General features: G+C 36.5%; 1 protein-coding gene across 5 annotated transcripts in view; it reads right to left on the bottom strand.

Moving 5' to 3' along the window:
- Nucleotides 1–15026, bottom strand: part of cfap46 (cilia and flagella associated protein 46) — a 62984-nt gene extending 47958 nt beyond the window's left edge. For 3 of the 5 annotated variants that reach the window (XM_028468704.1, XM_028468705.1, XM_028468709.1), the window contains exons 1-4: nucleotides 8351–8463; nucleotides 6755–6823; nucleotides 3447–3611; nucleotides 1990–2113 (exon numbers count right to left, since the gene is read on the bottom strand). In XM_028468704.1, coding sequence (XP_028324505.1) covers nucleotides 1990–2113; nucleotides 3447–3611; nucleotides 6755–6823; nucleotides 8351–8382 — 390 coding nt within the window. In that variant the 5' untranslated portion in view covers nucleotides 8383–8463. Of the gene's footprint in view, nucleotides 1–1989; nucleotides 2114–3446; nucleotides 3612–6754; nucleotides 6824–8350; nucleotides 8464–9222; nucleotides 9311–11421; nucleotides 11553–14718; nucleotides 14802–14884 lie in introns of those variants that run through there. The other 2 variants (XM_028468706.1, XM_028468707.1) reach the window with 2 other exon arrangements.
- Nucleotides 15027–15604: the final 578 nt, after the last annotated feature.

Raw genomic sequence — 15604 nt, 5'->3', positions numbered from 1 at the left:
TTCTGTCCATAAATGTAATGAATATAACGGTGACAAAAGGCAACTCTAGCAGATCCCAACCCTCACTGGAAACAGGTTTGACTTATAGACTTATTTGGTACAGGGACTGAAGGGTCTTAAGTAAAAGGCCGTCTAACCTAAATGCCAGGAGAACCCCCGACAGGATGCTTCTTCCAAATCCACAAAACACGTGAACTGGTAGGTGAACTTGCTGAGGGTGGAAAGCTGGTTCATAGTTCCACGACTAGGACAAAAAACACATTTCTCCTCCTTAATCCAAGATTCCTCTCTGGCACCCAATTGGTGTAGGCCAGGGATCTGCAAACTTTACTCTCAAAGGAGCCATTTTGCCTAATCTCACCTGGATTAAAGTCATTCCAGAGCCAAAAAAATACGTTCTCAATAAAAACAATATAGTGTATAAAATTCTATACAGTTAAAATTATATCAAATCATTTCATCTAAAAAATATTTTTTGAGTTAATGTATTTGAAGGGCTACAACACATGATCATGTCGATCAACACATGCTAAGTGATCATTTCTTGCAACATATCAAGCATAGATATTAAACTAAATTTAAAAAAAAAACATTTCCCAACTCAAATAAAACATCTATTTTCTTCCAGAATATTCTTTTTGTTAGTTATCTTACCAGGAATTTAAAACCTGGTAAGGTGATGGTCAGTAGAGGTTTCATGAGGTAACGTATGTGATTTATTTTTAGGTTAACAAATTGTTTTATCAAATTCTATTTGAAGTTATTCAAAAGCACTGCCTAAGATGTGTCAGCTATGACAGCCCCACAACATCAAGAACTTTAAGATACCCAGGACCGATGTCATCCATTTACGGGACAACACTACTACAGAGTTGTGTTACTACCTCGACTCTTTCCACCCCAGAGATTGGACGACCCCACACCAGATGTGCCTGCTCTGGTTACTCAATAGAATATGTGTTGGTGGGGTTGAAGAGCTTCTCAAAATAATTCTTCCATCGCCTGATTATATCCCCAATGGATGTCAGCAGCACACAGTTCCCACTGTACAAAGTATGGCAAGTTGCTGCCTAGCTTGTCTATGGCGTCTGGTGTTTCCCCAGAATCTCTTTGGCGCTCACCAATAATCTTTCTCTATGGTCTCATCAAACTTTTCCCACACCTGAGTGTTTGTTCAGTAACTATGACTGTTATGCACCGTTTGGCTGAACAGTACCTATTTGCAGAATTAAGCCTATATGAGGCTCAATAATCCCCTCACTTTACCGAACTCACAACCAAGTGGAGATCAGATGACAACTCTGCTCCTCTCTTCATCAGTGTCCAGAACATATGGCCACAGGTCAGATGAACCAACAACAAAGTCGATCATCGACCCGCAGCCACAGCTGTCCTCGTGCCAAGTTAACTGATGGACATGGTGTTCATTATGGAGAAGCTGTGAAAAGCATTTAAGTCCTACTAAGCACTGATTAGGTTTAGATTCCTCTTAATCATGTCCCTCCAGGTCATACTGTTGTTGCCCACATTAGCGCTGATGCTCTTCAAGAGAACAATAGAGTCCTCAGGCGGTGCACTATCCATGAATCCAAAATGTTGGGTATGGTGCGGACGCACAAATAACAGTGAGCACCCATTTTCAAACTGAAATTAAAGGGACGCAACCCTCTGGTCGACCGGGGTAAACCTCAATGTACATGCAGAGTGTCTGGGGGTAGTAAAAAGCCCACCACAGCCCTCCGTCTCTCATCGTGAGCAACTCCAAAAAAGGAGCAAGTTCATACCCTCTTAAGGACTTTTATTCAGTTATTCTTCCAAAGAAGCTCTGATTATAGTGACAAACAGAGCTGGTTTTGGAGATAGCGAGATAATCGAACCTATTACCCCCTTGCACCACCACTTTATTATAATAAACTTGTAAGCTAAATGAAACCATTTATAATACACATCATTGCAAGTTTAAAAAAATGGAATGTGCTGTTTGTTTACCAATAATGTAAATAGTTTGGGATACAAATGTGAAGCATGAGTCTTGATGAAATCCTCTGCAATTTTGGCATAACTTGCAGCATCTTCAATTGTTCCAGCATCAACAAGGCATGCAATGAGATGTCTGCAAAGAAATGGAGAACAGGAAGATCAGAAATGATTACAAGTCACAAGAACCTCTCCTTAAGGACGTGTTAAGTTTAAATTTTTTACCTATTATAAACAGACATCTGCAAAATATTGAAAATGTTACAAATGGGGCAACTGCAACATTTCAAAGCAAGATTTTTCCCTATTGCTTGGAGATACAAAGCATAATTTATGCCTGAACATCCTGACCACATGCCAAACTAGTATTTAGTGATATTTATAGCTCTAAGCTAAATAATGAGTGCTGCTATGTGTTAATACGGTAGTTCATACTGTTGTCAGATGTGGGATTTGAACCAATGCCTCCTGACAAGACTGATTTGGTGTGTTTATTCCCCAAAAAGAACCAGCTAAATCACATTTTCTGTTGTTTTAATGCAGTTGGTGGAATAGTGACTTTACTAAATAAGCTCCTTATTACTTGGAACTACTGTACTATGCAGAATGTACAATTTCATAAACTGGCTGGCTTTTAAAGTATTTTTCATATTTTTAATCACATTAACTGCGTGGAGTTTGAACATTCTTTAAATGCTTGTGTGGGTTTTCTGCAGGTACAAAACCTATTCATTGGGCCTCAATCCTTTTCACATTGTTGTAAATTGAAGGCAAAGAACCAAAAGGGTGTAAATATTGACTGATAAAAAATGTGACTAGCTCAGTTCAATCAGATGGTGGTCTTTATCAAATCTGAAAAACTATTTGATAGAGCATTTTATCCAAGTTTACGGTATATTAAACACATGCATTTAAGCTTTTTATTTAAAATAACTAAATTCTATACAGTTTTCATAATTTAAAGCTTTATGAATGTAGTCTACTGAAATGAGAATTAAAATGTACACCCTATGAATTTAATGGGGGTACTACCCCTAAAGTCAAGTAAAATCATTTAAAAAATATGTTATTTTGTTGGGATTCTGTGATTACTGCATGGTCACTGTGTGAAACATTGAGTGATGACCGCAACTATACACAACACAGCATCATTTTGAAGTTGGTATAAAAACAGGAGCTCATTAGAATTTTAACAATGCACTGTACACTGATGGCTCATTTGATCTTCTAAACAAAGACAATTCTAACATTTAGCTGAGGTGTCGAGGGAACACAAATATTTTCCTCTATAAAAAAAAGCATTAAAAGAAGACAATTAACTGGACACTTTGGCACCAGCATCATAAACAAAGTGCTTGGTAATTAGCTTTGAATATGATCTCTATGAATCCAGTAAAAATATGAGAATACAGACTAGAAATGGGTATAAATGAAAATTCACAAAGGGCACAATTCTGAAGGTCACTTACATCATAAGTTCAGCCCTCCAGCAGTGGTTTTTATCTTCAACCTCCTCCAGACTGTCCAACACCTGCCTGAGGGAGGCGGCTACGTGACCACTCTGTCCTGGCTGCAGGAGAGGACGCACCTTTTGGAAGTACAGCACTGATGCATTGAAAACCATATGGTGGTAACTGTAGGACACAACCACAAACACAACATTGAATTATTTATCTCATATATATGCAAGTAATATCATATCCCAGTTCATGCATGGGCTAAACTCTTTATGATCTCTGTAAGATGTTTGTATTAACAACGCTCCAACGAGCCACTGGAGAGCACTCTGCTGCATGATGAGATGTTCAGTATGAAAAGTTGTTTAAAAGGAAAATGTGTTGACAGGCTGAGCCCTCCTAATTTATTCACCATTCACTGGGATTACATAGTCAGCCCTTTCATTGACAGGTTATGTGTTCATTAGTTTGGATACTCACACATGATTGCTTGGAGAGGCAATGCTTTTCATACGCCTACTTGAGGTTAACTTTTTAAAGATAAAAATGACTTTAGTGTTTATATTGTAATCTCATTTCAGTGGTTATGGAAGGACTTCAAATCAAAATCAAAAGCATAGAACAAAACAACAGTCATGTCATCTGGGTATTGTTCTTCTTCCACATTTTATTTACAAATTGTATTTATTATGAGTGTTAAATTCTGCAGAGGGGTATTCCATAAAGGAGGGTTAACAAACTTTGAGTCTATCCATAAACTCTGGGTCAACATACCCCATGATGGGAAACTCTGGGTATTGGATTCCATTACAGCTGGTATGAAGTGGGTCAATCAACCCTGAGTATGTAAACCTTGGGTTACACAAACTACCATGGCAACCACTCAGAAGAGAGTGATTTATTCACCCTGATGGGTGAAATAAGTCGGTGCTTGAGGAACATGAGCCAGTTCTTCTTCAGTGACTATAGTGGCTTCAAATCACCCGTGATTAGTCGCACTTTTTGGTCGCTTCATCACTTTATCTTTTCAGTGACGTGACGAGCTGGGAATAATATGAATAAAATGTGACGTGGCAGCAGCATAGGATGGCTGCATGGAGAGCCCTTACACTGGATATTAAGACAGTGACTGCCGCTTGATATCGAATCATTTATATTGATTTTTAATGTAATATTGTCGCCAGTCATGTCAACGTCCAAAAAATGTCATAAAAAAGTGGTGTCATAACTCACTGCGCCATCATAACTTCAAAGATCTGTAGATCAAACTGTATTACAATATAAAACATGTTGAGCCTTAAAATTAGATTCATTTAAATTGCCATCTCCTCCTTTATATTATCCAAAGGTTTGTATCCGGGGAACTTTACTACAGACGTCAGTAGATGTTTTAATGCAGATCAACCGCTCAGTGATTTTCCCTAAATGCTCTGTATCCACAATGTTATAAAGAAAACTACCGTTTGCACAAAAATAATTAGTAATGTTGTGAGCACGTCTGTGGTGTGTGATGTGACTAATGTGTTTCAGAGAACAGTGTCAAGGTTCATTAAGTGTTCAGAAACGGTGTTCAGGTGGGCGGGGCAAAGTAGATCTTCGAAAAATCCTGCCAGCGAGCAGGTTTAGTTCACGGACAATGTTGCCATGGTAACACACTCAGAGAATAACATACCTTGCGTTTAGGAATGGGATACTCAGAGTTTCGATCGTTTGAGCCCAAACATACTCAGAGTTTGAACATAACCCGCTTTATGGAATACCCCTCAGGTGTTCAAATGTAACAGATTTAAATTGTTTCCATGTACCAGTATTCTACAAATTCTTAAAAAATAAATAAATTAAAAAAAAAAAATATATATATATATATATATATATATATATATATATATATATAGAGAGAGAGAGAGAGAGAGAGAGAGAGAGAGAGAGAGAGCATTTGATTGTTTAAAACCCCTGTCTTATTATTAAAGGGACATTTATTTTACTTTTTAATGAACTACATTTAGAAGCAAGCATGTACTTTTTTACTTTAACTCAAGTAATGAAGCAACTTCAATATTTTTACCAGAGTAATTTTTTTCTCAAGTATCTATACTTTTTCTTGAGTATTGAAGACAAGTACTTTTGCCACCTCAGTTATCCGGTACTGGAGAGTGTTGTTAAAGGTTTTGCACCTTGGTAATAACACATGTTGATCAAGGGAGCTCATGCATTGTGATACTGAAATGTTGGTTAACAAAAGGACTTGTAACATAGAAAACCAAATGGCAGAATATTTAGAATAAGTACTAAATAAGAATACTGCTGCTAGTCAGGTGAATCGTAGCATGCTCTTTAAACTAGAGAGAGGCAAGATCAGTATTTGCAACGGGGCTCTGTGTCCCTGCTCCTGGAGATCCAGATCTACCGTCCTGCATGTTTTAGATGTCACTAAAAACTAACATACCTAAATTGAAATAATTTGGAAAATCTTACTGCTCTGCAGAGTGAAATAGAGCTACTCAAATGACTGTGGGCCCTTTAAAGTGGGGAGGGATCATAATTCCATCTTTGTTGTCTTAGTGATTCAAACACTTATATAGCTGAGGGAGTTTTGCAAGGAACAACCACATATCTCCCCTGTGCCTCCCTCGCCAGGGCACGCTGAGAAAATCTACACAATTCTGCCACTTTGCTGTTTATGTCCTTCTTCTTGCCTCAACATATGTGTTGAGTGAGGGCAGGGCTTTAGCAGTGACTCCAAACACTATTATTTAAACGCAAAATAACAATAATGAAAAAATTACATTATTAAAGGCTATATTGTTATTTTCTATATCTCCTAAAATAGAAATACAAAAAGGTATAATGAACAAGTTCTTGAATATTTTCATTACGAAGCAAAAATGATTTCAAAAACAAACTGAGCAGACAATAACACACCTCACATCAATTGTTCTTAAGGTAGTTCTCAACCTAGAAGGTTATATTCTAACAGCCAAGTCTTCAGTGGGGCTCCTCGGTGCTACAGAGGTGAGCGATGCTGCTTATATAATCTCTCCTGTTCTCAAACAGCCAGACTGAGAGCCTCCTGAACCATAAAGCAACATTGCCACAAAAATCCACAAGAATCCCTAATCTGGCATAAAGCTCCTCTAGGTGTCACCATTTCCCCACCAGCTTTCAGAACACATTTTTTTGTAACCTATGAAATACAGTACTTAATAGAAAAACTAAACCATGCCGTGGGTGTTTTAAAGACATTGTGGAAATTGTGGAAAAGTCAACTTCCTTGACACTGTATGAACAAATGCTAAGAAGAGAAATAAAGGAGCGTTTACCTTGGTTCTTTTTTTGAGGTTTCAATTTCTTTTGAAAAATGCCTCACAGCCTCTTCCAAGTCATCCATCCTAAAAAGGAAAAAGAAGAAAATTCAGCGCTGCCCCTCCCACCCAGCACCCTACACTCTAGTACACTAGTGTATACAGTTGTATGTTTAGTTAGTGAAGGCTGAAATACTGAATTGATACAGTTGACTAGTAAACCCATTTGCAGCAGCACTATTGAACTAGTGATGGTAAAAGAGTATACTAACTTGTAGGGGAGTGTATTGCCTGGCATCTGGCAATTTCCCCCTGGGATTAATAAAGGAATTCTAATTCTGATATGCTTTGTATCCCGATATATAGGTCACAATACGATACGATATATCCAATATTAAAGTACAAGGCCGGTATTGCAATTTTTTTTTAATATATGACTTAAGAAACAGCTAATCTGTAAATGTGTACACCTTCATGAGAACATTATGTATGAAATACATTTTATTGGCATATTTTACACTCAAAACATTGTCTTTAACATGCCAACAACTTCAAATAAAAAAATAACATACAATCTGCCTGTGGCTTTTAAACCAACTTTGACTTTAGTGCAACACTACTTGGCTTTAGTGCAACATAACTTTAGTGCAACTTAACTGAGGTATGTGCCTAGAACAACAAAGAAATGCAGAAAGTTTGTACTTTCTTTTTAGATTTTTTTGAAAACACACAAGTTGGTCAGCGCGCTTCTTTGTGCAGTTACAATGTCTCCTTCAGTGGAAAACACTTTCCTGGTTAAATAAAGATTAAAAAAATAAATTAATATATTAAATTAAAAAAATAATAATATTTAAAAAAAAAATCAATATGAATGCATTTTGAATCAATTCGAGAATTGCGCAATGATATATTGCTGCATCGACTTTTTTTAACACCCCTACTATACCCCTGGTATAGGTACAAATAAACACTAGTTAGCTAGTTACAGAAACAAAAAAATATGATAAGGTGGGAGGAGCATGTACCAAGGCTTCCTATTGCCTGCTCAATCCAAAATGAAACATGACAACTATTGAAAACTCAGAATTTAGTTCGTGTCTCTCGTGCTTCATTTGCACTGTAGTCTGCTGCAAGTTTAGTTCTGTTTGTGACTCAGATTTGTTTTTGTTTTTTTTGTTATTTAAGTTTTAAGTTATTTCTATTTAATATTTATTGATTCTTTTTTCATAAAGCAAAATTACTGCATCTATACTTATAGACATTACATTATTTAATACTAATAAGGGTTGTCAAGTTAGATGCATGTTGTTAGACATGCAATTAAAAAAAAGTTGCAAATATGGGTGTTACACTGTTATGTTAAAAAAACTAATTATTTATTATAATAAAGACAACAATATCCGCCCTAAGGCGTAGGGTGGTGTTTGATTGATTTATAATGCATACTGATAGCTTCAAGAATATGGAAAATGAGGTTTTGCATTTCTTTCAGTTCATTTAAAATAAGAGCATGGATTTGGAATGGTATAAGACAAACAACATCAAATACTGCACAACAAGATATAAATACACTTTTAAATGATGTCACACAACCTGACCACAGTAAAAACTCACATTGTGACACACAACACGTTCACTAGGGACATCTGCTGGTCAAAAACGTACTGTGAAATGTTGGCGATCCTGTGGTTTATGAGTAGACTTTGTCTCTGCTGACGTCATATAAGCCTAGAAAGAGCGTTACCTCACGCTGAGCATTATTTCGAATTTTAAGTCAGACGTCATTACTGGTGTGTAGTGCGTCCCAATTCGATTGTGTGCAAAGATTACGTAGGTGAGATATACCCGGATGTACACTTTTTCGGGACATTTTTGAGGTGTGTGGATGGTGGGTGTCAGCATAGACATAATATACGTAGACGCCTCATAGATTGACGCTGGCTAATTGAGCTGACGTGTCAGCGCGACCGCCATCTTGGATGGGTCTCCAATGCACCAGTACTGCGTTTATTTCTACTAAGGAATGTGTATCCCCAATTACAATAATCATCATAACTCCCCGAATTTTTACCCGATTTTCACACGGTTTAGTTTGTTACAAACGGCAGAGATTTAGTTTTGATACAGGATGCTGTCAAACATTCAACAAATACAGGCTTTCATGCTAAAAGACTTTGTATTATACTCTAACAAAGGCATGGATAGGCTATGGCATATTGGTAAATGTATAAATTAATTAATTTAAGTTTGGTTGTTCATTTGTGTGTGTGTGTGTGTGTGTGTGTGTGTATGTGTGTGTGTGTGTGTGTGTGTGTGTGTGTGAAAGAGAGAGAGAGAGAGAGAGAGAGAGAGAGAGAGAGAGAGAGAGAGAGAGAGAGAGAGAGAGAGAGAGAGACAGAGTGTTTGTGTTCACGTGTGTATTTATTTATTTATAACATAAAAAGTGTATATGTATGGGACATATCAAATAGCCTACAAATACTCACATCATCGCGCTAAGGTTCACTTTCAGGGAAATGCTGGTATGCTCTCTTCAGTTTTCCTTGAAGTTTGTGTGTTCCTTGTCTCTACAAGCTAAAATATATAAAAAACACAATACTTAAAAACTTAATTAAAAACACCTGAAAAGGTTTTAATATCACAGTGCATTTTAATACACAATACATCACAAATTCCTAAACTTGCAGAAAGAACTAACGGTATAAAAAACATGTTTAGAAAAGTGTGATATTAACTTTTGCTTTACATTTGAATCATATATATCTCTGTTAGCATGTAGAGTAAAAATATGCCTACTTCTTGGAGATAACATGGGAAGTTGAAGACAGAGGAGTAGGTTTTGCTTTGGCTAGGATCTGAGAAAGTGCTAAAGTCCCGGCTCCTAGTCAGTTCTCTTAGAAAGCGAGCTGTCCAATAAAAGGTGATGTGTGAACTTAACAATTTAAGATACTGATGCAATCCTTTCATTTACCAATGACATCGTTTAGGAAATATTTAGATTTTTATGGTCGGGACCAGGTTATGAAGTGGATCAGAGCAAGTATAAAAGCTCCGCCTCCTAGTGCGCTGCACTAACACTGTTGGTGTTCGCTGTCATCATGGATTTAAATTCATGATATTTATTTAAGATTATAAGCTGTTCCTCCAGTGAAGACGCTCTGCCAGTTTCTCCATTGATTGGTCAGAAGCTGCTATCTCCACCCCTTTTATGTGAACATGCACGTACCGAGGCTGAAAAAACATGTCTTAAATTAGCATGTTGTGATCAACCATCATAAGACAGCTTCTCTCTGACAGGGAATGTTTGGTTAGTTGAATCCCGCTAACGGAGATTTAGCCCGGATAAAGTATAATTATCTAGATGTGTAGCATAGGCCCTTAATTCTTAAATTGTTTTTTTCTAGTTTGTTTATCTAAAGTCTATGGTCAATTTTTAAATTCTTATTTTGTGAAGGTGTACAAGCATGACAACAGTATAATGTACATTAGTCTAGTCCTTTCCTTTTCTAAAAGCTGCATTTATTACACTTTGATTATTTCTGTTTTTTTCTTTTCTTTACGGTATGTTCTGTTTTTTGTTTTTTGACTGCTCTTTTGAAATGTCCATTTTGCAAACCTAGAGCAAATAAAAGATACTTGATGGTACACTGCAATGATTGCCACTTTTAATCTTACGGTGCATATCAATACAAGAGCACATCTCAAACAAAGACAAGAAGACATAAAAACTATACTATAATGGATGTGTAGATGTATGATAATCATATATGTGAATGATAAAGCATTCATTAACAGTAGTTTGTGCTTCCATATAAGGCGTCCTGTTAAAGACTGATATGTAACAACAACCCAAAAATGTAACAAGACCCGGAATGTAATTTAAAAAAGAATGTAATAAAACCCAAAATGTTACAATTGGTCAATAATGTAACAAGATGCCCAAAACGTGAAAGGGTTTTGCATGTGTATATGTATGCGTGTGTGTATATATACACACACACACACATTTGTGTATGATACATTGAAACAATGAGTCATTTAATCAATACATTATTGACTCACTCTATGATGTAATACAATTATTACACTATAAAGAGAAAAATGTGTTACCTGCCCCATAATGGGCGACCATGGCTCAGGTGGTAGTGGGTCGTCTTCTGATCGAGAGGTTGGGGGTTCGATCCCAGTACCTGACTATGTGTCGAAGTGTCCTTGGGCAAGACACTGAACCCTAAGTTGCTCCCAGTGGTCGACGAGTGCCTTGCATGGCAGTCCTGTCCCACTGGTGTGTGAATGTGAGAGTGATTGGGTGAATGAGCTCATATGTAAAGCGCTTTGAGACTACTTCAGTGTGGTGATAAAGCGCTATATAAAATCAAGTCCATTTACCATTTACCATAATGTAATAATGAGCAAAACATTATTGACTAGTTGTAATATTTTGTGTTTTATTACATTTCTAACAAGGTCCCAAAATGAAAGTCGCTTAGGGCCCCATAAAGGCTTGGGCCATGTCTGAGTAAATTAGTCAGAAAAAAATAGTTTGTTCACTCTCACTCATTGATTATTACAGCTGGGACAAATAGCTGCAGTATACAGTGCTGACAGGCTTTCATCACACAGCCACATAATTACATGTGGAAAGTAACTCACACTCACACATACTGTACACAAATCCACCTCACCAGCTGGCCTTGGCAGAGGTGGGCTGCACACAGACACTGATCTGCAGGCGGGTTGTCTTCAAAGTGTGTCTTGAGACACGATGCACTCATCTCCAACAGACCATGCAGCTGAAAACAGAGACATAAGAGCAAACAGGGGCCAAAGAAATAGGAAAAATAATTTCATTTACGGTTAATTTGTGCATTTGAAATCCTCTTCAGAAACGTAGGACCCTCCAAATATTAATTACAAAGACAAAAAAAGCTCATTCTAATTGCCTGCTGCTGCCCTCAGTCTTACATCCATCTGCCACCACACTGCCTCTAATTAGATACTGTATATAAGCGCACAAAAAGTATAACCTATTCAAAGAGTCTGGGCACTGTAAGACGTTGATGAAGCTGTTAGATTCAATGTTTTCAGTTCAAGCATCTAAATCACAGGACCACACACTCACTATCATTGAACATAAATGAATGGAAATGTAGTTTTAGTCTCAAGGCTATTTTTTTTTTTTTTTTTCAATTAAATGTATGATGTATGATATAAAACAAGATACTAGATACCAGATACTAAATGACTCCTTGAGCATGACATGTGTACATCTTATCAAAGATAACACATTTTAAGCTGACAACTACAAACACAACTTTCAATCCATTCAATTGTTTTAACCATTAATTGTTTGAATGAAAGTGTTTGTGTTAAACAACTAAATAAGGCTAAAGATACTGCATTTGTCATCTAATCACGTCATATGATCACAGATACACAAGTTTTAAAGAATAAAAAATATGTTTTATCATTTGACAGCCAATAGTTAAAACATGTATAAAGGTTTGGCTAAAAATAATATACCTGTGTTCTGCGGTTACCAGAACTGGTTTCCAGGGGCTACTTAACCATGAACTTGCACTTGCAAAACCACACTGAACGTACGATCAGAGTGTGTATGTCCTGCTACAGGCTTTCCAATTGACCCTCAGAGTAAAACATTAATTACAAATTATTATTATTACTATTATTTACAAATGACAAACTTGATAAAATAAAAATAAAAACAATTGAGAATCACTGCAGTAGACTGTATGCCCAATGTAAGAAGGGGGGCATATGCTATATTATTCCTTTATTTAGTTATTTGTTTATTTATTCATTTATGTTACAAATTACATAAACCTGATAAAATAAAGAAGCAATTGGAAAAAAAGAATTTAGCATAGTCACTACATTGGGCATACAGTTTATGTCAGTGATTCTCAAACTTCTTTGGCTCAAGTACCCCGTTTCTTTTATTTCTGAATCCAAGTACCCCTTTATGTCCGTACTGACTACAACATTTTGCACAGATTTCTAAAGTTGTGGTCTCGAGCCCAGTCTTGGTCTCGAGACCACATTTTAAAGGTCTAGTCTCGGACTCTGAAGCATTTTGACTCGGTCTTGTCTCGGACTCGGGATTTTCCGTCAAGACTGTTAGAGACCAGCACTAATTCCTGCTATTTTTAAACTCTTTTATAATGTGATAATAACACTGAGAAGAACGGGATAAAACAATCCTTTGTTCATTATTTAATCCACCCTGTATAATGACCACAACCTTCCTTAATGTCTCCCTGGTACAGACAGTAGCTCTAACAACAGGTAAAATGATAAACTGTTGATATCACAGCCTGTACATCAGAATAGGGACGCATTTACTCTGCCTCTGGGTCCTAGTGCCAGCCGCCTGGTAAAGCCAGTTCCGTTTACCGAAGTCTGTGTGTGTTTAATAAGACCGTGTGTGTCCGTGTGAAAGTCTGCATGTTTATGCCTCCGTCCATCCACTCTTTTCATTATATCCATGTCTTTAAAGGCTTTTATTACATAGTGTCGGCTGTAGTTCGGGCAGCCGCCATCTTGAATTATGTCGTCACCAGCGCGTCATCGCCTGGACTCAAATAACTGTCTTATATTAGTGGTGTTGTTTTTTGTGTCTTTAGACTCCAATTACATTTTTGTATATAATATGTCCCCTACAATATAAACAGGTTCACAATATAATTATTTTTTATAGTTTCTGTTTCCACTGTATCCAGAATAATCATAATCTTTCTCAACAAGAACTATTGATTGATTTGTCACATGACTATTCCACAGGGTTTGAGTTTGTTTTATTTTTATTTTATTTTTTTTTATTTATCTACCTGTAGCTCTATGTTTTTTAGACTACTGACAACTTGTTTGTAGTTTTATTTCAGCAAGTTTCACATTTACAGTTACAGCTGGAAACCTTTGTTAATTGCATATCCTAGTTACATTACAGTAACCAATTAAACTATATCAACTAAGTGAATTAATAAAAATAACCTGTGTAAAGGCTTTTTCAAACTAAAAAAATATCTTGTGAACTCTGTGACCTGTTGACCTGCACAACTGAAAATATCAGAATCAAGAATCATTATTTCTTGGTAGAAATGCTTTTAAACACTTGCTGTACATTCAGCTGACATAAAAAATATGTAGAATAATTGTGAATGCAGTAGTAGTTTTAATATTTTAGTTAATTTTTTGCAGGCACCTTTTTTGTCCGTCAAATGTATTTATAATAACGTAAAATTAAAGAGAGAATGTTATTTAACTGTTGTTATTTTTTTAAATTGAAACAAAAAATGTTTATGGTCTTGGTCTTGACTCGGTCTCGGCTCCCGAAAGTCGTGGTCTTGTCTTGGTCTCGCTGCATTCTGGTCTCAGGCAAGTTTTGGTTTCAGATAGTGTGGTCTTGAACACAACACTACAGATTTCTATGAAAAAAACAACTACAGAACATAATGATAGAATGACTGCGTGATAACACACATTTTAAAGAATATAATTTTGTAAATAAGTAGAAAAAAACAGTATTTAGTGTCTCAAGAATATAATTATTTCTATAGTTTATTTATAATTTTGGTCATCTCCTGCTCCTGACGCTTGTATTTTCAGTTCATTTTCTTATCAAAATTATTTCCAACATTATTTTCATGATCATCACTAAAAATAAACATCATAGAACCCAATATTTGAAATGTTTTCATTTGTAAATTTTACACTCTCTCACACACACACAATAACCACCCGTAGTGCCATTCCGTACCCCTAGGGGGACACATACCTCCATTTGAGAAACACAGGCCTATTAGACAAAGAAGTATGATCTGACAACTAAAATAAGCTAAATGTATTTAAGATAATTTACAGTAATCCTGACAGCGGTGTGTTTAAGATACAGCCATTATGACACAGCACAAGACACGTTTATTATTATAAAGCACAACATTGAATCCGTCCCCAGCTCTCACCTGTAAAACAGTTTCTGCACAGTCACGTAGAGATGTGGAATGATCCGTTCTTAACCAATATGCTGACTGCAGAGCCGTTTTATCTGTTCAACCAAATATGCCTTAAAAGTGGAGGTGACAATACAAAAGGTTTTTCAATAATCATTCATATTAAATGATAACAAACCTCAATGTTGCATCGCACAATTTACAACATTCTTCCGAATGTCATATTCCATACCAACGACAATGTATGCTAAGATAACTACTAGAAGTTATATAACATTGAATTAAAGTTGCAACTAAAACCTGTCGGAGAACAAGCTGCCAGTACCCTGTCTGCTTTACTGTTGCTAGGCAACCGTACACCAGCGGAACTACGGGATCCAGACAGGACCAAATTGTTAGAAAATCATGTCGTTATGTTCCTGCATAGAAACAACACTTGTTTCAACGAAAGAATATTATTATATTTCAATCAGCTGATATAGTCCATACAGTGAGGCTCATCTGTGCACTAAGCATGCTGTAGAGCTGCAACTAGGGCTGGGCAATATATCAAGATATATTGATTTTTGTATTTTGGCGATATAGAAAATTGCAATATTGCCTAAATATATATATATATTTAATTTTATAGCTTATTTTGTATTAAAATACGTGTTAAAGGAGTCGCTACTTCTCAGAACAGCATGAATAGCACAGTTAGATGGATTGATGAGTGCGTCCTAACCCAGACCTTCCCCTAAACAAGCCACACTACAGAACTCACTCACACATGCCAAAAGTGTCCCATACGGTGCAGCTGTTTGTTAATTAATGTCTCAGTCCCATTGGGGGGTTTTCCTCCTCCTTTTGTGTATTTTGTTGTCCTTTGTACTTTTGTTGTTTATAAATGTGTTTTTCA

This window comes from Gouania willdenowi, chromosome 15 (assembly GCF_900634775.1).
Source record: "Gouania willdenowi chromosome 15, fGouWil2.1, whole genome shotgun sequence".
Taxonomy (NCBI): Eukaryota; Metazoa; Chordata; class Actinopteri; order Blenniiformes; family Gobiesocidae; genus Gouania; species Gouania willdenowi.
The sequence above is the reverse complement of the archived record's forward strand: the minus strand, read 5'-3'. Positions and strand labels throughout refer to the sequence as shown.